At 38.2% G+C, this 24,998-nt stretch overlaps 1 protein-coding gene across 4 annotated transcripts in view; it reads left to right on the plus strand.

Annotated features, from left to right (window-relative positions):
* The window catches only part of LOC149990290 (eukaryotic translation initiation factor 1A, X-chromosomal-like), a 47,120-nt gene that overhangs the window by 3,700 nt on the left and 18,422 nt on the right, over window positions 1-24,998 (plus strand). For 3 of the 4 annotated variants that reach the window (XM_090265484.1, XM_090265485.1, XM_090265483.1), the window contains 3 exons: window positions 5,873-5,956; window positions 7,987-8,090; window positions 9,162-9,212. In XM_090265484.1, coding sequence (XP_090121610.1) covers window positions 5,873-5,956; window positions 7,987-8,090; window positions 9,162-9,212 — 239 coding nt within the window. The remainder of the gene's footprint in view (window positions 1-5,872; window positions 5,957-7,986; window positions 8,091-9,161; window positions 9,213-24,998) is intronic. The other variant, XM_090265488.1, reaches the window with a different exon arrangement.

A 24,998-nucleotide genomic window follows, 5' to 3' on the forward strand; every position in this document is an offset into this window, starting at 1 on the left:
ATGATGTTGGCTTTGGATTTCTCGTATATGGCTTTTATTATGTTGAGTTGTGTTCCCTCCATGTCTACTTTGCTGAGTGTTTTCATCATAAATGGGTTTTGTACACTATTAAATGCTTTTTCAGCATCGATATATAATTTTATATGATCAATCCTAGCATTTTTTTCAAAAGAGATTTTTAAAGTGGATTCTATTACATAACAATAATGGGGTGATTACAGTGTGGCTAGTTCAGGAGCATTCACAACAAATTATTTTTATATTTCAGGTGCACCAGAACATACAGATATAATAATGTGAAATTAAATTACTTTTTTGAACTTAAGAATTGCAACAAACAGATTCATTTAAAGCCCCCTGTGTACCTCTCTCAAACCTCTCTCCCTCTTTTTTGGAGATAATTATCTTGAATTTTATGTTTTCAATCCATATGTAAACCAGTCTGTTATCTCCTAGGTTATTTAGTTGAAAGTGTCCTTTTTAAAAGTCATAAATTTCATCATAATGTAGACATATAACTATTGCTGTTTTTCTTTTTTTGAAAATCTACACTCTGGCTGGCGGCTCAGTTGGTTAGACCATCTTCCCTGTAGGCCAAGACCACAGGAATGATCCCTTGTCAGGGCACATACAAGAAGCAGCCAGTGAATGCATAAATAAGTGGGACAACAAATTGATGTTTTCTGTCTGTCCATCTATCCTCCCCTTCCTCTCTTGCCTCTCGGCCTCCCACCTCCTCTCACTCAATTCCTCTCTCCTTCCATCCTCCTTCCTCTCTTTTTCTAAAATGAATACATTTTTAAAAATTAATTTAAAAAAATAAGGAAAATCTGAAAGTCTGATCATCATGGTATTGGTGACAGTTACCCAAGTAAGAATATAAATTACATTGTGCCATGTATTGAATAGTTACTGCTTTGGGCTCATTCTCATTCAGCTTGTTACCTATAGAAGTTTCAGAGACCAGTCTTCAGGAAAAAGGGCATCCTCTTTGGCTCATTCATGAAGAGTATTTGGGGTAATGTGCTCCTACACTTTAAAGTTGTTGCTACATGTGATTTTTAAGTTGCTACTCCTTTACAAATGGATGAACTTTTCTTGACTTATTCATTTGTTATTTATTTGAAAAAATGCCAGACTTTGATATATATATATATATATATATATAATTTAGTAATCAAAGCATTTATGATTCTTATCCTTATGGAACTGGCATGATTAAGGGCTTGAGATATTTAGATTCTGTTGATAGCTGTGAGTTTGTTGTCATTTCAATGTTTATAGTTTTGATCTTTTTTCTTAAATAACTGTTTTTTGACATTTCATATAATAATGACTTGGTGATGTACTCCTTTAGCTTTACCGTGTCTGGGGCACTCTTTACCTGCTTTTCCATTCTAATTGATAGCTTTGCCAGATACAGCAGTCTTGGTTGTAAGTCCTTGCTTTTCACCACTTTGAATATTTCTTGCCAGTCCCTTCTTGCCTGCAAACTTTCCTTTGAGAAATCAGCTGTTAGTCTTATAGGGACCTCTTGTAGTCAGTCTTATAGGGACTCCTATTACTCTCTTCTTTTCTCTTGCTTCTTTTAAGATTCTCTGTTTATATTTAACCTTTGGCATTTTAATTATGATGTGTATTGGTGTGGTTTTCTTTGGGTCTAGTTTGTTTGGGACTCTCTTTGCTTCCTGTACTTGTATGTCTGTTTCTTTCACCAAGTAAGGGAAGTTTTCACATAAACTTTTGATTTCTTGCTCTTCCTTTTCTTCTTCTGGCACCCCTATGATTTGGATGTTGGCACATTTAAAGTTGTACCAGAGGTTCCTAAACTTCTCCTTGTTTTCTTGTCGTGTACTGATTGTTTTATTTTTTCCTCATGTTCCAAATCATTGATTTGAACCCCAAATTCGTTCCTTTCACTGTTGATTTTGTGTGGATTTTCCTTTGTTTCACTTAGCATAGACTTCATTTCTTACCGTATGCATTTCCCATACCTAATCTAGTCTGTCAAATCTGTGAGCATTGTTATTACATGTTTTGAATTGTGTGTGTGTGAGGTTGGCTATCTCCTGCTCACTTAGTTCTCCCACTGGAACCTTGATCTGCCCCCTCTTTTGGACCATACTTCTCTGTCTCCTCAACCTGACAGCCTCCTGTGTTTGCCTCTGTGTCTTAGGTAGAGCTGTCATACTTGTTACACTTGATACTGTTGTAAGGGGTTGAGGCTCAGTGCAGGGCAACCAGTTTCACCCTGTTGTGGTGCTGTATTGTAGGGGAGGGATCTGATAGGGAACGTTGCTCCTTGCTCAGCACTTGCCCCTTTTCCAGGCACTTCTTCCCCTTCCTGTATGGGACTGGAATCCCTCTAGCTGTTTCCCTGGTTGTAGTTTCCAGAGTGGGTGGATTTGTAGATGTTCTAGGACCATGGGATTCTGCTGAGAGACCGGCATTTTCTTCCACCAACCTAACTCCCACTGGTTTTCGCAGAAACAATGAGGCTTTATTTTCCCTAGCACTGGAGCCATGAGCTGCATGGTTTAGTCTGGGGCTGGGATTGCTCCTCAGTTGTCCCTCCCAACATTTATAATGTGTAACTGCTCTTTCCACTGACCAGTAACAGCCACTGCCTTGTTGCTGCTGCTGCTCCCACCAGCAAAGCCACACTACTTCCTCTCCGCCCTTTCTCTGCCCCTCCTTCCTGTCTGTCTGAATGAGTATTGCTTCTTTTTTTTTTTTTTTCTTTTCTGAGTATTGCTTCTTTATATCTTCGTTGGACTTCAATACAGTTCAATTTTCTGGTAGTTGGGGTTGTTTTAGCTTTGAGGTAGTTATATTTCTTATTGTGTTGGAGGGTGGCAAAGCATGTCTACCTATGCCTACATCTTGGCCGAAAGTCTATCCTCTGGAAATATTTTATGGAATTATCTTCAGTTCAGCATTATTTAACAACAATGGAACATTAAAAGTAAACAGAGTAAAGGATTAAATATACCCTAACTGTTAAACTGTTTATAAGTCTGGGGTTATTGACATCAAAATACATTTAGGACAAATTACTTGGTGGGATTATAAAAGTGCTATTAATATTTGGAAAGCATGGTTTAATATTCACAAATCAATAAATATAATACATCACCTAAACAAAATGAAAGACAAAAATCACATGGTCATATCAATAGATGCAGAAAAAGCATTTGATAAAGTACAACACCCATTTATGATGAAAACACTCTGCAAAATGGGAATAGAGGGATCATACCTTAATATAATTAAGGCTATATATGAGAAGCCTGAAGCCAACATCATACTCAGTGGACAAAAACTGAAAGCATTCCCCCTGAAATCAGGAACTAGACAAGGCTGTCTACTCTCTCCACTTCTATTCAACATGGTGTTGGGAGTCCTAGCCACAGCAATCAGACAAGAAAAAGAAATAAAGGCACCCAAATTGGGAAAGAAGAAATAAAACTATCACTATATACAGATGACATGATAGTACCTAGAAAACCCTATAAACTCCATTAAAAGACTACTCGATATAATAAGTGGATTTGGCAAAATAGCAGGGTACAAAATAAATATACAGACATGTAAGGCATTTCTGTACACCAACAATAAAATATCAGAGACAGAGACAAAAAAGAAAATACCATTTACTATAGCAACCAGAAAAATAAAGTACATAGAAATAAACTTAACGAAAGAGATAAAAGACCTGTACACTGAGAATTACGGTACATTGAAGAAAGAAATTAAGGAAGAAACAAATAAATGGAAGCTAATACCATGTTCTTCGATGGGAAGAATCAACATCATCAAAATGGCCGTAACTGCCAAAACGATTTACAGATTCAATGCAATCCCTATTAAAATACCAATGACGTATTTCACTGACCTAGAACAAATACTCCAAAAATTCATATGGAACCAAAAAGAGACCCTGAATAGCAAAAGCAATCTTGAGACAGAAGAACACAGCAGGAGGAATCACAATACCAGACATCAAACAATACTACAAAGCCACTGTGATCAAAACAGTCTGGTACTGGCATAAGAACAGACATATAGATCAGTGGAACAGAATAGAGAGTCCAGAAATAAACCCAGGCCTCTATGGTCAACTAATCTTTGATAAAGGAGGAAGGAACATAAAATGGAGTGAGAAGAGCCTCTTTAACAAATGATGCTGGGAGAACTGGACAGGGACGTGCAAAAAAATGAAACTAGACCACCAACTTACACCACACACCAGAATAAACTCAAGATGGATCAAAGACTTAAATGTAAGCCGTGACACCATAAAAGTTCTAGAGGAAAACATAGGCAGGAAAATTTCAGATATCCCACATAACGATATCTTCACAGATACATCTCCTAAGACAAGAGAAATAAAAGAAAAAATCAACAAATGGGACTACCTCAAACTAAAAAGTTTCTGCTCAGCAAAAGAAAACATCAGCAAGATGAAAAGGAAACCAACCATGTGGGAAAACATATTTGCCAATGACATCACAGACAGGGGACTTATCTCCAAAATATATAAAGAGCTTATACGACTCAACATCAAGAAAACAACCCAATTCAAAATGGGCAAAGGACCTGAATATACACTTCTCTAAAGAGGACATACAGAAGGTCCATAGACACATGAAAAAATGCTCCATATCACTAGGCCTCAGAGAGATGCAAATAAAAACCACAATGAGATACCACTTTACACCTGTCACAATGGCCATCATCAACAAATCAACAAACAACAAGTGCTGGAGAGGATGTGGTGAAATGGGAACCCTGCTGCACTGCTGATGGGAATGCAGACTGGTGCAGCCACTGTGGGAAACAGTATGGAATTACCTCAAAAAACTAAAGATGGAACTACCTTTTGAACCAGTGATTCCACTGCTAGGATTATACCTGAAAAATCCTAAAACACTAATTCAAAAGAACTTATGCACCCCTACGTTCCTAGCAGCCCTGTTTACAATAGCTAAGTGCTGGAAACAGCCTAAGTGCCCACCTGTAGATGAGTGGGTCGAAAACTGTGGTACATTTACACAATGAAGTACTATGTAGCAGAGAGAAAGAAGGAACTCCTGCCCTTTGCGACAACATGGATGGAAGTAGAGAGAATTCTGCTTAGTGAAATAAGCCAGGCAAAGAAGAAAAATACCATATGATATCACCTAATTCAGGACACTAAAGAACAACACAAACAAACGAACTAAGTAGAACAAAGAGCAGAGTAGCAGTCAGTAGGGGGAGAGGGGGAGGGAGAGAAAGGGGATAAGTAAGGGAAGGGTCAGGTCAAGGAACGTGTATAAATGACTCATGGACATGGACAACGGGGAGGGATATGATTGTGGGAGAAGAAATTGGCTGGGTGAGGGGGAGCAATGTGGGAAAAATGGGACAACTGTGATTGAAAAACCAAGTAATAAAAGAAAAAATAAAAAAATAAAAATACAAATAAAAAAGAAATATTTGTAAAGCATAGACCATAACATTTTAATAGTGACCTCTGGTAATGGAATTTTTATTTTGTGTGCTTTTATGTAAGATATACTTTATGTCAGAACAATCCAAGTAAAAATGTCAAAACGCCTAAGGAATTGATATATCTTTATCTGATAAAGAACGAACAGCAGACTCTTGGGACATTAAAAGTGTAACTGATTGAGTAACCAAATGAGATAAATGTTTAAAAATGTTATTTAAAGTTCTGTGAATGTTATAGTACTATGTAAATAATGATATTTATTTTTAAGTGGCTTTGTAAAGTTCATGGGCCTTATTCTAGCTTGTTTCATAGTTTAGGTTTTGAAATATGGATTATTCAATTTGATACTTTTAATTCAATTTTTTACTTAATTAGGTAAAGGAGGTAAAAACAGGCGTAGAGGTAAGAATGAGAATGAATCTGAAAAAAGAGAATTGGTCTTTAAAGAGGATGGACAAGGTAAGACTTTTTAAAGTTATTAACATTATTTACTGTGAATTTTAGTCATTAGTCATAAATCTTGGGTAGTTGTTCCAGTGTCTCCTTTGTTTTTTCTCTTTTGTAATCCTTTATACTCATCCAGAATTTGTCTATTAAATAATCAATTATATACTAGTTTTGGGTAGTAGATTAATAATGGCATTTTTGTAGTTATAGATTTTATTGTTTTGTATGGAAGAGCATATCTAAATGACTGAATTTTAGCATTTAGAGCAAATTACATCTGAAAAGTTGAATGTTATACATTATTTAGTAGATTATGGATGTTTGTGAGGGTTTTTGGCCCTCAGTTCTGTGTTGCCAGTAGTATGTAATACAATAAAACAACTGAATAACTTAATAATATTGGATTAAATATGTGTGGTCCAGGATACAAAAATGAAGGTAATAAATTAACTGGAAAACTTGGTTTTTCCCTATTAAAATATCATGTTAAACTTACAGAAAAGAATTGAAATATGAGTACACAAACTTCTTTGTAGATTCTGTAATTTTTTAACATCTTCTGTTTTCTTTCTCTTTGTACATGTATACATTTTTTTCTATTTTTTAAAACTTATAGATACCTAGTTACATAAAGTTACAGATTTCAGCCTGAAATATTTCAGCATATATATCCTAAAAACAAGAAATTTTTCCTTCAGTACAATAGTGGAACTATTGCAAAAATTTTCACTTTAAAATTACACTGTTTTCTAGTACTGTTCTCTCTGCTGGATATCCAGTAGTCATATGTAGCTGTTTAAGGGAATTAAAATTCAAATTTTGAGCTGTTGATTATCATAATTTTCAATGCAGATATATAATGCTCCCATCAACAGAGAAAGTTGTAATAGATAGCACTTTAGAACAAAGCATTTGATTGCTCATGCCATACATGCAAAGCATGAAGGAGCCAACATTTTTATTAGTTATATAAAACATGTTTTCTGGTGAAAGGCAGTTACTTAGCTTTCATCTTTCTCACTTCCGTTAATGTTTGTTTTCAGGGCTGATTTTCTGTTTTTGTTTTTGTTTTTCTTATTTTCTCCCTGTTGAAGAAGTGCTGAGTAATAAGCAAGGTTTGTTGGCTGTGGTAAAAGGAACTCACTGCCATGTATCATTCACACAATGTATATCTAGTTTATATTTCAGTATAACTATAAATTTGTCCAGGCCTTCTTTGGGATTAGTTCTTACAAATTTTAGTAGTGTGAAGTGTTATAGTAATTTCCTGTTTCCCTTTCTCACTCCTCCTCCTGCTTGTTACATACCTAGAAAGAACCTGCCGCATGCTGTCCAATTCTCATATATTGTATTATCAGTCTTCTCTAGTGGCAGTGAAATGAGTTGGACTCCTAGGGACACTTGGAAATATTTTAATTAAAACATTTGGCATTTTATCAGGAACCTTTTTAAAAAGAATTTTAACTGCCATAGTATTCTAAAGTAAACAAAAGTGTATTAATAATTAACCTACTATGTCACTGAAGTTTCTCAGAGAAAGGAGAATCAAGTTTGGGCTAGTACTTATGGTGTGCAATTTGGAATGAGTCACTTTGTTGTATAATGGTAGAGCATACAGTCATGAAAACAAGAGTGAACTGATTTGCTCAAAATAAGGGGACAATTAAAATATTCCTAATAACAGAAAGCATGTCATGGAAATGCCACTTGTGACTTACTGATTTGTATATGCAATTATTTTCTTTAAAAAGAAAAGGATGAAGTGAATAAGCATAGCTGAAAGAGACCATAGGAATTGTTTTACTGGTGAGGAGTTCTCTGGTTTTCTTGGATAAAATTAGAATGTGTCACCCTGGAAGAGGTTATTTAGGGTAGAATACTTAAGCCTTTTGCTCATTATTCCTTACCTTTAAAAAAAATTGTAGTCTGATCTAAATTGAGCCGTAAAAGTGAAGTTATCAACTATGTACTAACTTTAGTTGTTAACATTTTAAGAAGGACTGGATAATAATCTCATACCCTTTCCCCATCCATTTGCTCAGAGTATGCCCAGGTAATCAAAATGTTGGGAAATGGACGACTAGAAGCAATGTGCTTTGATGGTATGAAGAGGTTATGTCATATCCGAGGAAAACTGAGAAAAAAGGTAGGTATGGAGATTTGTTTTACTTTACATTTTTAAAGGAAAATGGTTCTGCTTTAGATATATATGGGCCAAGCAATTCATTTTCTGAGTTTCCAAAGACAATCTTAAGAATAATGATCTACATGACCATATAAAAACAAGATCTTTGCTGGGAACTTTTATAATAGGAAATTCTATTTACAAAGAATTATCTGCTTCATATATCTGAACTTCTGCTAGAAATATTTACGCTGAATATAGTATTGAGGAAACAAGGAGACAAATACAGTCTACAAAACAATTCTTTATAGAAGTATACTCTTAAGAAAATATTATACCATGAAATAAAGAATAAAAGCCCAAGAATTGTTTTCAGATTAAAGGAGACTAAAGAGACTACTAATTGAATGTAGTGCATTTTCCTTGATTAAATTTTGCTTTGAGGGAAACACCTGTGCATATTAGGGAAATTTAAATTGGGATATGTTAGATGATATATTTAGTTCTTCATCACAGTTAGGCAGATTTATTAATCACGTTGATTAGAGTTTCTTCAGCTCTGATTTTATGGTGTAAAAAATTTTTTGTGTTATAATCAATTCTTTTACTAATTAATTGTAACTTTAGGACCTGAGTTTATATAGATTGGTAACTGGGTATCTGTTTATGTAGATGGCTAATTTTCATGTTTATTGACTAGTTAAATGTTATAACAGTATTTTGTGATTAAAAGTCTGTAATTTCCATGACAGATTATTACTTTTACAATTTTAAATTCCTCAAGTAGATGAAATAAAATTGTTACGTATTTTAATATCCTAAATTTAAAAATCTGAGACACGGTCCTACATAATACACTCTTTCCTAATATACTACAACTATATGTAACTAGGCATTTTCCCTTATATATTCACACCTACACACACACATACAAAATACTATAGTATATACTGTGGATTTTCCCTATTCTTAACATTTTTTTTTCCACTCTGGGTGAATAGTACATAGTTTTTGTAGGAGGAATGGTTTACCACTGCAGGTTATTATTTGTATTTATTTTGGATATGATAGGCAGTAAATTTTCTTTTATAGGTTTGGATAAATACCTCAGATATTATATTGGTTGGTCTGCGAGACTATCAGGTAACAATTACATTAACATTTGTATTGTGTACTTGTATGTAATAAGTCATTGATAGTTAAAGGGTAAAATATAAACATACTGACCAGCTCTTGCCAATTATGCCTTCATATCACTCTCATTAAAATTTACTAAGGGCAAGTTTTGTTTGAGGGTATGATATTCATAATAATTTCCATGGTTGATTAATAATTCATGTATTTAGTGGAACAACTGGTTGGCTCAGTACTGTACTTTTATTATTTTAATTTTAAGTATGAGATGCAGTTAATACTTTTTTGTAAGTTTAGGGTAAGTACCAAAGATAATTCTGTCTTCATTTACTTAAAGGCCAGTTGTATTTTAGACATTGTACCTGGTATTCTAGTATTATGACTTCCAAATGCAAGTCTGTAAAATATTAGTGATGAAGGATCAAATTTTTACTGTTCTATGGTGAAATGAGAAGATACATAGGTATTATGTGGAGTTTCCATGAAGCTTAATATTTTTCTTTACCTTTTTTGAAATGAGAGTGATAGTACATGGTAGTGGCTTTTATGCGTATTTTTACTTGTGAAAACAAAAATTTTGTTATGTTGGAATCCCATCATCAATTTTTATTTTTTACTTAAAGGACTCAAAACCCAAGTCCAAAAAACTGCTACTGTAAGAGATACAGCTAAAGTCAAACCTTCCTTGCTTCTAAAGGCTTAAAATGTGATTCAAGGGTTAGACATGTGGCTCAGTAGTTAGTACAGTGTTATATAAGTATATGCTGTAAATCTGAGATGAGCACTTAGAAAACAACATGATAGTTGCCCTCTGTGATCTCAGCCTTCAGATTATATATGCATTGAATCAAATTCACTGATTTCTGTCAATTGGAACACATCACCATATGTTTTGTCATATTGCGAGTTTGAAAGTATCACTTTTTTTTCACTGTTTAGATGTATTGCCTATATATATATATATATATTTCTTTTTTTTTCACTTGACCCTTCCCCTACTTACCCCCTTCTCTCCCTCCCCTCTCCCCTCTTGTTACTGTTAGTTTACTCCTTGTTTACATATCTCAGGTTCAATTTGCTCATTTGTTTGTGTTGTTCATTAGTTTCCTGTAATAGGTGACAGCATAAGGTATTTTTCTTCCGTTGCCTGGCTTATTTCACTAAGCATAAGTCTCTCTAGTTCCATCCATGTTGTCGCAAAGGGCAGGAGTTTCTTCTTTCTTTCTGCTGCATAGTATTCCATTGTGTAAATGTACCACAGTTTTTTGATCCACTCATCTACAGATGGGCATTTAGGTTGTTTCCAGCACTTTGCTATTGTAAACAGTGCTGCTATGAACATAGGGATGCATAGGTTCTTTTGTATTGGTGTTTCAGGATTGTTCGAATATAATCCTAGCAATAGAATTGCTGGTTCAAAAAAGCAGTTCCCTCTTTAGTTTTCTGAGGAAATTCCAAACTGTTTTCCATAGTGGCTGCACCAGTCTGCATTCCCACCAGCAATGCACCAGGGTTCCCATTTCTGTGCATCCTCTCCAGCACAAGTTGTTTGTTGATTTGCTGATAATGGCCATTCTGACTGGTGTGAGGTGGTATCTCATTGTGGTTTTTATTTGCATCTCTCTGATGGCTAGTGATGTTGAGCATTCTTTCATATGTCTATGGGCCCTCTGTATGTCTTCTTTGGACAAGTGTTTGTTCAGGTCCTTTGCCCATTTTTTAATTGGGTTGTCTGTCTTCTTGGTGTTGAGTCGTATGAATTCTTTATATATTTTGGAGATCAATCCCTTGTCTGAAATTTCATTGGCAAATATATTTTTCCATATGGTTGGTTTCTTTTTCATCTTGCTGATGTTTTCTTTAACTGAGCAGAAACTTTTTAGTTTGATGTAGTTTCATTTGTTAATTCTTTCCTTTATTTCTCTTGCCTTAGGAGATATATCAGTGAAAATGTTGCTATGTGAGATATCTGAAATTTTCCTGCCTATGTTTTCCTTTAGGACTTTTATAGTATCACGGCTTACATTTAAGTCTTTAATCCATTTTGAGTTTTTTCTGGTGTACAGTGTAAGTTGATGGTCTAGTTTTATTTTTTTGCATGTCCCTGTCCAGTTCTCCCAACACCATTTGTTGAAGAGGCTCTTTTCACTTCATTTGATGTTCCTTCCTCCTTTGTCAAATATTAGTTGACCATATAGACTTGGGTTTATTTCTGGGCTCTCTATTCTGTTCCACTGATCTATATGTCTGTTCTTATGCCAATACCAGACTGTTTTGATTACCGTGGCCTTGTAGTATAGTTTGATATCAGGTATTGTAATTCCTTCTACTGTGTTCTTTCTCAAAATTGCTGTGGCTTTTGCGCTCTTTTTAGGTTCCATATAAATTTTTGAAGTATTTGTTCTAGGTCTGTGAAAAATGTGACTGGTATTTTAATAGGGATTGCATTGAGTAGTATGGACATTTTAATGATGTTGATTCTTCCCATCCATGAGCATGGTATATGCTTCCATTTATTTGTATCTTCTTTAATTTCTTTCTTCAGTGTTATGTAGTTTTCTGAGTAGAGGTCTTTTACCTCTTTGGTTAAATTTATTTCTAGGTACTTTTTTTTTTTGTTGCTATGGTAAATGGGATTTTTCTTTCAGTTTATATCTCTGGTATTTTGTTGGTGTACAGAAATGCTTTCTATTTCTGAATATCGACTTTGTACTGTGCTATTTTGCCGAATTCACTTATTAGGTTGAGGAGTTTTTTTCTGGACTCTATAGGCTTTTCTATGGACACTATCATGTCATCTGCAAATAATGACAGTTTTACTTCCTCTTTTCCAATTTGGATGCCTTTTATTTCTCTTTCTTGTCTGATTGCTGTGGCTAGGACTTCCAAGACTACGTTTAATAGGAGTGGAGAGAGTAGACATCCTTGTCTTGTTCCTGACCTCAGGGGGAATGCTCTCAGTTTTTGCCCATTGAGTATGATGTTGGCTTCAGGTTTCTCATATATGGCCTTTATTATGTTGAGGTATGCTCCCTCTATGTCCATTTTGCTGAGTGTTTTTATCATAAATGGGTGTTGTACTTTATCAAATGCTTTTTCTGCATCTATTCATAATGATCATGCAGTTTTTGTCTTTCATTTTGTTTATGTGGTGTATTATGTTTATTGATTTGCAAGTATTACACCATCCTTACATCCCTTGGATGAATCCCACTTGATCGTGGTGTCGTCGGCAGCCGTCCGTCTCGAGAGACGATGGTGTAGCTTCTTAAGAGTCTATCTGCACCGCCGAGAATGGTTGTGCAGTCCGACTCGGGAGTGACACGGTATCTGTCTCCTCCCGTGTTGAATCGACATCTTGCGATGACGCTGGAGTGTCCTCTCCAGTGAAGCTGAAGCTACAGAGCCTGGGCAGGGTCAATACAGCTTGGCTTCAGGTGCGCCGCAGGAGTTGCCGGTGTTGACTACAACATCAAACCGCCTTAGGGACTCCGGCTCCGGATTTTCTGTCGGGGTTTACTCCCTTAGCCTTTCCCCTGAAGAGGTATGCCGCAAGGCAGCGGAGGTTTTTTGGAGTCAGAGTTTTCCTTCTCTGATCGTGGTGTATGATCTTTCAAATGTGTTAATGGATCTTGTTTGCCAATATTTTGTTAAGGGTTTTAGCATTTATGTTCAACAGCGATATTTGCCTGTAGTTTTCTTTCTTCGTTGTGTCTTGACCTGGTTTTGGAATTAGGGTTATACTGGCTTCATAGAACGAGTTTGGGAGTCTTCCCTCTTCTTGTATCTTTTGGAATAGTCTGAGGAGGATAGGAGTTAGTTCTTTCCTAAATGTTTTGTAGAATTCACCTGTGAAGCCATCTGGTCCAGGGCTTTTGTGTGCTGGGAATTTTTTAATTACTGCTTCAATTTCACTAGCTGTTATTGGTCTATTCAGACTTTCTGCCTCTTCTTGATTCAGTTTGGGAAGACTATAGTTTTCCAGGAATCTGTCCATTTCCTCTAGGTTGTCAAATTTCTTGCCATACAGTTGTTCGTAATAATTTCTTATAATTCTTTGTATTTCTGTTGTATCAGTTGTGATTTCTCCTCTTTCGTTTCTGATTTTATTTATTTGGGTTCTCTCTCTTTTTTTCTTGATAAGCCTGGCTAAAGGCTTGTCAATTTTGTTTATCTTTTCAAAGAACCAGCTCCTACTTTTGTTGATCTTTTGAATTGTTAATTTAGTCTCTGTCATTTAATTGTGCTCTGATCTTGGTGATTTCCTTCCTTCTACTTGATCTGGGCTTTGCTTGTTGTTTTTCCTCTAGTTCTTGTAGCTGTAGGGTTAAATTTTTTATTAGAGATTCTTCTAGCTTTTTTAGGTAGACCTGTATTGCTATGAACTTTCCTCTTAAGACTGCTTTCGCTGTATCCCATAGGTTTTGGGTTGTTGTGTGTTCATTATCATTGGTTTCCAGGAACTTTTTGATTTCTTCCTTGATGTCATTGTTAACCCATTCATTATTTAATAGCATGTTATTCATCCTCCATGAGTTTGAATGTTTTTGAGTTTTTTCCTTGAGGTTGATTTCCAATTTTAAGCCATTGTGATCTGAGAAGATGCTTGATATAATTTCAGTTTTTTTGAATTTGTTAAGGCTTGTTTTGTGTCCTACCATATGGCCTATCTTTGAAAATGTCCCATGTGCACTTGAGAAGAATGTATATTTTGCTTCTTTGGGATGAAAACTTCTATATATATCGACCAAGTCCATTTGATCTAGAGTGTTGTTCAGTGCCTCAATATTTTTGGTGTTTCTTTGCTTCGAAGACCTGTCCATTGTTGACAATGGGGTGTTAAAGGCCCCTACTATGAGTGTGTTGCTGTCTATATCTTTCTTGGAGTCTTTCAAAATTTTCCTTATATATTTGTGTGCTCCTAAGTTGGGTGCATATATATTTATAAGGGTTATATCTTCTTGATGGATTTTTCCCTTAAGTATTATGAAATGCCCTTCTTTGTCTCTTTTTATGGACTTTGCTGTGAAATCTGTTTTGTCCAATGTAAGTATTGCTACCCTGGCTTTCTTTCTTGTCCATTGGCTTGAAATACCTTTTTCCATTCCTTCACTTTCAGTCTGTGCAGATCTTTTGTTCTAAGGTGGGTCTCTGGTAGGCAGCATATATGTGGGTCATTCTTTCTAGTCCATTCAGCTACCCTCTGTCTTTTAATTGGAGCGTTTAATCCATTTACATTTAAGGTTATTACTGATAAGTACTTATTCATTGTACGCCCTGGCTGGTTTGGCTCAGTGGATTGAGCGTCGGCCTGCGAGCTAAGTGTCGCTGGTTTGATCTTCCAGTCAGGGCACATCAGAGAAGGAAAACTCTGACTCCAAAAAACCTCCGCTGCCTTGCGGCATACCTCTTCAGGGGAAAGGCTAAGGGAGTAAACCCCGACAGAAAATCCGGAGCCGGAGTCCCTAAGGCGGTTTGATGTTGTAGTCAACACCGGCAACTCCTGCGGCGCACCTGAAGCCAAGCTGTATTGACTCCGTCTTTCCCTTGGACCCTTCAGCTGCGAAGAGAGGGGGGGTCTGCTGCATGGGCAACAGCAGACCCTCCATATCACCCTGCCCAGGCTCTGTAGCTTCAGCTTCACTGGAGAGGGCACTCCAGTGTCATCGTAAGATGTCGATTCAACACGGAAGGAGACAAATACCGTGTCACTCCCGAGTCGGACTGCACAGCCATTCTCGGCGGTACAGATAGACTCTTAAGAAGCTACACCATCGTCTCTCGAGATGGACGGCTGCCAACGACGACTTATTCATTGTCATTTTTCCCCTTTGTACTCGTGTTCTTCTCTGTCTCTCTCTGTTTCTTCATCTTCTTAAAGCAGACCCTTTAGCCTCTCTTACATTGCTGGTTTGGTGGAGATCTATTCTTTTAGCCTTCTTTTGTCTTGGAATCTTCTTATTTCACCATCTATTTTGAATGAGAGCTTTGCTGTGTATAGTATTCTAGGTTGTAGGCCTTTGTTTTTCATTGCTTGGAATATTTTTTGCCATTCCTTTCTGGCTTGTAGTGTTTCTGCTGAGAAATCTGATGATAGCCTTATTGGAGCTCCCTTGTGTGTTATTAGTTGTTTCTCTCTTGCTGCTTTTAGGATTCTCTCTTTGTCTTTGAATGTTGCCATTTTAATTATGATGTGTCTTGAGGTGGGCCTGTTGGGGTTCATCTTCATTGGGACCCTCTGTGCCTCCTGGATTTGCGTGACTCTTTCTCTCATCATGTGAGGGAAGTTTTCTGTCATTAGTTTTTCAGAGAGGTTTTCTGTCCCTTGCTCTTCTTTTTCTCCTTCTGGAATTCCTATGGTACGGATATTATTACGTTTCATGTTGTCCTGCGGCTGTCTTAGAGCCTCTTCAGTCTTGTTCAGTCTTTTTTCATTTTGTTGCACTGTCTGTGAGTTTTTGTGTACGTTGTCCTCCAGCTCGCTGATCCGATCTTCTGCTTCCTCTAGCCTGCTTTTAATTCCTTCTACTGTGTTCTTCAATTCAGAGATCGTATTCTTCATTTCCTCCTGGCTCTGATTGATAGCTTCTATGTCCTTTTTCATGCTCGTGTAATTCTCAGTAAGTTCCTTGTAGTTTTTCTGGAGTTCCTTGTAATTTCCCTGGAATTCTTTGTCGTTTCTGCTGAGCTCATTCAGCTTCTCCAGAATCCATGTTTTGAATTCCATATCTGAGAGTTTGCTCTCCTCTATTTCATTTAGCACGCTCTCTGGGGATTCTATCTTTCCTTTCGATGGGGGGTTGTTTGTCTGTCTCCCCATTTTTGTGACTCCTATTGTTTATTGGTGCTTTTTAGAATAATCTGCATTTCCGGGATCTGCCTCTGGTAGCGTCAGATCATGTATGAGTCTGGCCCTAGGCAGCCTGTTGGAGACTTCCAGGGATCTACTGCCTTTGTCTGTCTTCTTTAGTTGTTAACCTATTCAATTTGTGAGTAGCCATCAGGCTTAAGGACCGTGGATGTTATAGCTTAATTCCTGTAGGCAGGGCTTTTCTTTTCCCTCAGGCTGATGCCACTTGGAGGGAATGGTCTGCCTGCAGTACTGGGGATGAGTTAGCACTGGACATGGTCGGTTGCTCCCCTATCTCCCTTCAAAGCCACCGCGCCAAACGCTCCCCAAGTGTCTTCAGTCCTCTCTGCCTTCCCTCTGATTGAGCCCAGGGTAAGTGGGGGCCAAAATATTTTCGTATGTGATCCACTTAAGAGCTCTTTTTCTCCTGCTGTTTCTTTCTGGCTAGCAAGAAACCCTGTGGCTTTTCACCTTTCACAGCTGGATACTATTTTACTTTCCACACTGTTGCTATAGACTGGGAATCCCAGCTCGGGCTTAGACCCTGCCCTTCTCAGGGGGAACCCCCGGCTCCTGATCTGTTTGTCAGTCCCTTCAGCTGCCACCCATTGGAGCCCAGCCAGCCCTTCCGTGTCTGTACTCCCTATCGGTCACGTTGTGATGTAGCGCCCTTTTCTGTCTCTCTGTGGCTAAAGGACTTTTTACCAGCTAGTGTTTGTTTGGTTATTCCAGATGCTTTCTCCAAAATTACGTTGTAGATCCAGACTGGTCCTGGGAGGAGGTTAGTGTCGCTTCCACTTACTCCTCTGCCCTCTTGGATCTCCGACTGTGTTGTCCTTGATGTTATTTCTTTAATCTGTCTCTTTGTATTTCAGCTACTCTTTGGTGGGTCTTTTCCTCTGGTTAGTTGATTGAGAGTCACTCTGCCCACCTTGTCTTGAGATCTTTTGTGGAGGTGCTGTTAAAACGTAATCACACAACCCAGGCAAGAAACCCACACCCTCCAATATCTTCCCCCAACTACAGTCTCACTATATATTGCAAATGAGCCCATATTAATATACTCCTGGAGATATTGAGACTCTTTTTTCATGGGAGAAACAGATAGGAGTTGTTTTAAATGAAGGAAGGGTAATTTTTGAGAGGGAAGTTGATAGAGTAATAATATTAGGAATTGGGATCAAGTTTATGTAAGACAGTAATTAGCATTTCCATTGTATGTTTGAAAAGGAGGAGAGGGTTACAGTGTGTAGTGAGAAAGCGGAAGTGTATAGTATTAGGATTATATAATCGGTGTATGCTATATGTTTAGTGTGGAAGAGAGGATAGACACAACAGACATCCAAGCAGACAGACAGCCAAAAATTGAAGCGGAGAGCTGAGGGGGTTAGAAGGTAGGAAACAGATTGAGAAAGAATTTTTCAAGAATAAAAATATAGAGTAGAAAATAGCAAGACAGGAAGGGAGAGAGGAAAGAAAGAGAGAAAGTAGAGAAGAGGAAGGTAGGAAAGAGAAAGAAAGAAGAAGGGGAGGGAGAAGAGGGTAATGAATTAAAATTTTTTAAAAAATGAAAAGATTAAAACATGATATAAAATAGTGAGATAGAAAGAAAGAGAATATATAGAGAGAGGAATAAGAGATGGGAAATGGAAGAAAAAAGTAATTGAATGGAGAGGGAGAGGGAGAGGGAGGCAAAATAAAGAAAAGTATTAATAAAATTAGAAGTACTTAGGAAGAAAGAAGAAGGTGAGGGAGGGAAAGAATAAGGGGGAGGGAAGGAAATAGAAAGGAGGAGGAGAGATTAGGGAGGGAAAAAATTGAAATTGAAGAGTTGGCAAAGGATAGGATGAAGGAGAGAAGTACAAGAGAGAGAGAAAGGAGAGAAGGGCTGGGGAGGAAACAGAAAAGGAATAAGAAGGGGAGGGAGAAGAGGAAGGGGAATAGATTAAAATTAAAATTTAAAAATTAAAAGATTAGAAAATAAAGTGGACGAGGGAGAAAGAAAGAAAGAGAGAATATATATAGGGAGAGAAGGAAAATAAGGGTAAGGGAAGAAAAAAATGAGTGGAGAGGGAAGGTAGACAAAATAAAGGAAGAAATTTAATAAAATTGAAAGTACTTAGCACGGAAGAAGGAGAGAGAGAGAGAGAGAGAGAGAGGAAACGGAGGGAGGATGAGGATAAGGGGGAGGGAAGGGGATTAGAAGAAGGGAATAGGAAGGAAAGGGAGAGAACTTAAATTTAAAAAATTAACAAAGAATAGGGTGAAGGGGAGACATGTTAAGGGGAGAGAAGGGAGGGAAGAGGAGGGGAGAAAAGGAGAGAGAATAAGAAAGGACGGGAGGGGCAGTTAGAGAGAGAGTGAGAAATAAGAGAATGAGAGGATTTTAACTCAATTCTACTTTTAGGCCCAGTCTCTGGGTATTTTTGGTTTGTTTGTTTTTTGTTTTTCCTTCCTTCCTTTCTGAGTCCGCCCCTATTCAAAATTCCATGGGTTTCACATCTTTTCTGGTTGGTTGGCTGGCTGTGGGAAGGTCCTGCTTGATTCTGGGGTTGCTAGTCTTTTATTCATGGGCCTACCGCCGCTCTGCTGTGAGCTGCGTTTAGTTGTCCCCTCCTGAGGCAGCCTCAGCCCTCCTCAGGCTTGTCCAGCTACTCCTTCCCACTCTTGGTGCAGCCTGTGCCTGCCTGCAATCCCCGCCCTGCCTCCAGTCGTGTCTCTATTCCCAGGCTACAGCTTCTGCTCTCTTCCCTGTCTATATGCCTGTGCACCCTACCTCTCTCCCTGTCTCAAGATCGTCCTTTTGTTCTGCAGGACTCTGGCACAGTAGGTCAAAGTGCCGGGCCCAGTGGCCCTTTCCTGCCCAGGGCCTCTCCCCTAGTCTGGAGCTCCACAGCTGCCTTTCCCTGTGGGCCCTTCTCCCCGCCCTAAAACCGTCTCCACTCCCAAGCCACAGCCTCTGCTCACTTCCCTGCTTATGCGCCCTGCGCGCTCTACCTCTCCTTGCCCTAAACCTGACCCTTTGTTCTGTGGGATTCTAGCTCAATTGCTCAAAGTGCTGGGGGCATGCAGTGCTCCCCTGCTCAGGAGCTCTCCCCTGGTCCAGAGTTCTGCAGCGGCTTTTCCGCGCAGGCCCGTCTCCTTGTCCCAAAACTGTCCCTTTGTTCTGTAGGGCCCTAGCGCAAGTGCTGCGCGTGCCCGGAGTGCCAAGCTTTCGGTCGGAGTTTGCAGCTGAGGAGGTTTCCCTCTAGACTCAGGTCACACAGTTTCTCCCAGTCCTGGTTGTTCACTGTTCGGTCACTCCCCTGGCTTTTTCAGCCAAATCCTCTCCTTAACTCCCTGCAAGAATTCACTTATCGGTGTGCCCCGAGCAGGGGGAGCCTCCAAGGAGCTCCAGGCTAGTGAGCTCTCAGGTGTGGTACCGCAGACGCAGCGGGTCCCGGGATGAGTCGGCTTGCAGTGTGTGGTAAACCCCTCCACCCCCCTCCACGCTGCTCCCACGCTCTCCTCCCTGTTCGTGCTAGCGGAGATCCACACTCACTCAGCCATCCTCTCTGCATTCATTCCTGGAGTCTCTCCGTAACAGGAGTGAGCAGAGAACACTACCCTACTCCGCTGCCATCTTCCCTCCACCCCACTTATATATTGCAAAATGATTTCCACCATAGCAGTAGTTAACACCTTCATTCTCATTCTCACTCTCTTTGTGTGTGTGTGTGCTGAGAACATTTAATATTTATTCTCATGTATAACTATACCCACCATGCTGTACCTTAGATTTCCAGAACTTATTCATCTTATAAGTAGAAGTTTGTACCTGTATGTAACATCTCATTTCCCTCTTTACGCAGCCCGTTTTTATGGCCTTGACTTTTTTAGATTTCACATGTCTTTCTGCCTTATTTGACTGAGCATAATGCCTTCCAGATTCAAGTATATTGTCACAAATGTCAGGACTTTTTTTTCTCATGGCTGAAAAATATAAATGTGCATGGGTGTTCATGTCTCCATGTTCAAGAGACATCTTTATCCACTCATCAGTAGACACTTATGTTCCCATGTCTTGGCTAGGAGGAACATGGAGTGCAAGTATTTTTTTGATATTCTGTTTTTCATTTCCTTTGAGTATATGCCCAGAAGTGGAATTGCCGAATCATAGAGGAGTTAAATTTTTAATCTTTTGAGGAATCTTTCTGCCATCTTTGATAGTGGCTTTGGCATTTTATATCCCAGTATATTGCCAGTATTTGTTCTCACGTGTCTTTTTGATAACAGTCTTCCTAACAACTGTGTGAAGTGATATCTTATGGTGGTTTGATTTACCTTTCCCTGATGGTAAGTGAAGTTGAGCGTTTTTTCATGTAACTGTTGGCCATTTAGATATCTTTGGACTTACGTGTGTGTTAGGACTTCTGTCCACTTTTTAATTGAATTGTTTGCCTTTTTGCTATTCTCCTGTGAGTTCCTTATGTATTTTTGGATATTAGCTCAGTATCCAATACATGGTATGAAAATAATTTCTCCCATTTTATACATTCTCTTTTCATTTTTGTTTGTTTGTTTACTTTGCTATGCAGAAACTTTTTAGTTTGATACTGGTACACATGATTTTTGCTTTTGTTTCTTATCCAAAAAATACTGGCCACATACAAGGTCAAGGAACTTTCTCCCTATATTTTCTTTCAGTCGTTTTATGGTTTCAGTTCTTGTGTTTTAAGTCTGATCAATTTCCAGTTAATTTCTTTGTGTAATATAAGGGTTCAATTTCATTTTTCTCTGTGTGTTTATAATTTCTTCAACACCATTTTTAAAGAGAATATTCTTTCCCAATTGATTATTCTTGGTTCCCTTGTCTGTTACTTGTTGACCATATATGGGAAGACTTATTTGTAGTTCCTTCATTTTGTTTCAATAGTCTGTGAGTCTGTTTTAATGCCAGTGTTATATTGTGTTGATTATAGTAGTTTTGTCGTGAGTTTGACATTAAATGTGATGTCTCCAGCTTTCTTCTTTCTCAAGATGGCTTTAGCTGTTTGGGGTCTTTGTGCTTCTTTTTTGTATGTTTATTATTTATTATTATTTTTCTTTTAAATATTAGGGGGTCGCTGGGTCGTGACGAGTACACAGGCACTGCCCCCTTATAGCCGGCCCAAGAAAACAAAACGCATCTGTCAAAATGAGGCAGACAACTATAGAAATCCCGGTGGCGCAGCTCACCAGGCAACAGATGAAGAATCTGACAGATGAACAAATAAGAAACCTGTCAGAGGCTCAGTTCAGGGCAATTGTTACCAGGTGGCTTACAGAATTAACAAAAGATCTGGAGAAAGATGAGAAAGAATCGAAAAACGCTCATAACGAAAGGAACAAAACCACATACAAGACAGATGGTGAGGAAATAAAATCCAGAGTTCATTTCAACAAACCAGAACACAGAGAAGGAACGAACAGTCAACCAGTGCAGAGAGGAAATGGGAAGCAAGGAAAATGATGAGAGGATCAGAAACCTCTGGGACAGCCATAAGAGATCCAACATATGGGTGATCGGATTGCCAGAGGGCGAAGAAGAACTAGAAATTAAAAAATTTAAGTGAAAATATAATAAAGCAGAACTTCCCGAACTTGGGGAAAGAAATAGACTCACAGGTCCAGGAAGCACAGAGAGTTCCAAAACAACTGGACCCAGGGAGAACCACACAAAGACACATTATAATCAAAATGTCGAAAGTTAAAGATAAAGAGAGAATCTTAAAAGCAGCAAGAGAGAATAAAAGAATCATGTACAAAGGGGTCCCAATTAGACTATCAGCTGACTTCTCAAGGGAGACCCTGCAGGCAAGAAGGGCCTGGCAAGAAATATTCAAAGTAATGAAAAGCAAAAACCTACAACCACGAATACTCTATCCAGCGAAATTGTCATTCAGAATAGAAGTGCAGAGAAAGTGTTTCCAGGACAAAATAAAACTGAAAGAGTTCAACAGATCCAAACCACTGTTATATGAGATGTTAAAGGGACTGGTTTAGAAAAAGGAGGATCAAAACTATGAAATCTAAAATGAAAACTGCATCACAAGAAACAACAACAGAAGCTAGGGAATTGAAGCAAAGGCAAACTAAACAGGCAACGAGAGTGGAAAAAGAACTATAGGTATGGGGAGCATATTGGGGGGAGGTCAACAGGTAGGGGGAAAGGGGAGAGGGAGGGAGATGATATAGGAATTAAGGAGCATGGTAGGAGGGAATGGAATAGACAGGAAGAGGCTGAGAAGAACTATATGCACAACTAATGGACATGGTCTAAAAGGGGGGGACAACTGGAGGGAGGGGGGGCCACCGGGTGGAGGGGAGCAGAGGGAAGGGAAATTGGGACAAATGTAACATTACAATCAATAAAACACATTAAAAAAATAATAATAGAAAAAATTAATAAACATCTTTCCTCTTTAATTATTAAAAAAAAAGAAAATTAGGGGTTTTCTATTTCTGTGAAAAATGCCATTGCAATTTTATGGAATTACATTAAATCTGTAGATTGCTTTGGGTATGCAGTAGGGCACTTAAACAAGTATTAATCCAGTTCAAGAACACTGGATATCTTTATGCCTTCAGTGTCACTCATTAGTACTTCACATTTTTTAACCAGCTCCTTGGTTGAAAACTGAGTATTTTGTTTTGAAGCTATTGTAAATGCTGTTGTTTCCTTGATTCCCTGTTTAGATAGTTGATTGCTAGAGTATAGAAGCACAACTGATTTTTGTATATGAGTTACCTTTTCTTTCAGTTTTATTTTGAATTTGTTTCAGGTGTACAGTTTAGTGGATAGACCATCATATAATTAATATAGTGTTCCTTTTGATTTTTTCAGTACCCACCTAGCACCATACATATTTTTTGCAGTATTATTGACTATATTTCATATGCTTTATATCCTCATTACTGTTTTGTAACTACTGATTTGTATTTCTTAATCCCTTCACTTGACGCTGATGTGTCTGTGAGTCTTTTTCAATTTGTTTCTTCTTTTTAAAAAAAGATTCTACTTATAAATGAAATCATATGTGTCTTTCTCTGAATGACTTATTTCATCGTTTGTTGTTCTTTTGTCCTGAAACTTTACTGAATTCATTTCTTTGTATTTATTTTTATAGACTGGATCATACATTAGTTGCTTTCTTTTTTTTTAAATTCTGGGATAACTGTGAGCTTTTTAAAATAAGTCATTTTAATGGTATAATCTTGGCTTGATATAACATAAATAACAAAAGTAGAGAGTGTTTATTAATTCCCTGCTTTCTGGGCAATGAAACGATAAATCTGAAAGGATTAATATTTTAATATTAGAATGATAGCCAACACCAGATCTTTTCATTCTTATTTTTTTGTGGATAATTCTATGCCCTTGCAACAAGGAGTGATTCAAAGATTATATTAGCAACAAAACCACTATTTGGTAGCATGTGAGCCATGCAAGTTTTTAGCCCAATTTTATGTCTACTGAGCCAGAATCTGAATTTTATCAAAATCTCTCTGTATTTTGTATGCACAGTACAGTTTAAGAAATGTTTGATACCACAGTGCAGTTGGATCACTGTGATTATTTTAGTGTACTCTTTGGAGTTAATTGTAACTTTTCTCTTGAAATGACTCAATTTTCTCTTTTCATCAACACTGTTACAGATGTCCCCTACTTCTCCCACCTTTGTTCCCTGCCACCTAGACCTGCCCCTAGGCCTCCACCACAATGTTGTGTTTGTCTATGGGCTATACATATATGCATATATATTCTTTGGATAATCTTTTTATTTTTAAAGTGTATTTTATTGATTATGTTCTTACAGTAGTTCCAATTCTTTTCCCTTTGCTTCCCTCCGCTCATAACCCACCTTCTTTCCAGCAACCCCACCCCCCTTAGTTCATATCATGGGTCGTGCGTGTAAGTTCTTTGGCTTCACCCTTTCCTATATTATTCTTAACTTCCCCCTGTCTATTTTGAAACAACCGATTATGTTTCTTAATCCCTGCACCATTTCCCCATTTCTCCCCCTCCCCCCTCCCATCTAATAACCCTCCAAATGATCCCCATACCTATGATTCTGTTCCTATTCTGGTTTGCTTAGTTGGATTTGGTTTTTATTTTTTAGATTTAGTTGTTGATAGTTGTGAGTTTGTTGTCATTTTAGTGTTCATAGTTTTGATCTTCTTTTTCTTAAGTCCCTTTGCCATTTCATTTAATAATAGCTTGGTGATGATGAGCTCCTTTAGCTTTACCTTGTCTGGGAAGCATTTCATCTGCCTTTCCTTTCCAAATGATAGCCTTGCTGGATAGAGTAATCCTCGTTGCAGGTTGCCTTTCATCGCATTGAATACTGCTTGCCAGTCCCTTCCTGCCTGCAAAATGTCCCCTGAGAAATCAACTAATAGTCCTATAGGCACCGTTTTGTAGGCAATGCTCTGCCACTCTCTTGCTACCCTCAGGACTCTGTCTTTATCTTTCACCTTTATAATCTCAATCATGATGCGTCCTGGTGTGGACCCCTCTGGGTCCACCTTGCCCGGGACCCTCTGTGCCTCCTGGACCTGTATGTCCATCTCCTTCACAAAATTTGGGAAGTTTTTTTCATTTTTTTCAAATTTTGCTTCCTCATTTTGCACTGATTGACTGTTTTTTTTTCTTATGTTCCAAATCATTGATTTGAACCCCCACTGCCTTGGACTGTGAGGTCCAGAAGGGGTGGGGATGGAGGAGGAGACTCCCGGTTTCTTGGTGGAGACTGAACAGCAGGAATCCATCTTAAACCCACACCCCCACAGAAAACACCACAGCATGGTGAGAAGGGTCGCCCAGTAGTGACGAGTGCACGGGGCTCCACCTCCTATAGCATAGGAGGTTGTGACAGCCCCGCCCAGAGAGCAAAGGTAAACACAAAACCGTAAGGATGGCACAG

Source organism: Furipterus horrens, unplaced genomic scaffold, assembly GCF_987537825.1.
Source record: "Furipterus horrens unplaced genomic scaffold, mFurHor1.1.pri manual_scaffold_19, whole genome shotgun sequence".
Taxonomy (NCBI): Eukaryota; Metazoa; Chordata; class Mammalia; order Chiroptera; family Furipteridae; genus Furipterus; species Furipterus horrens.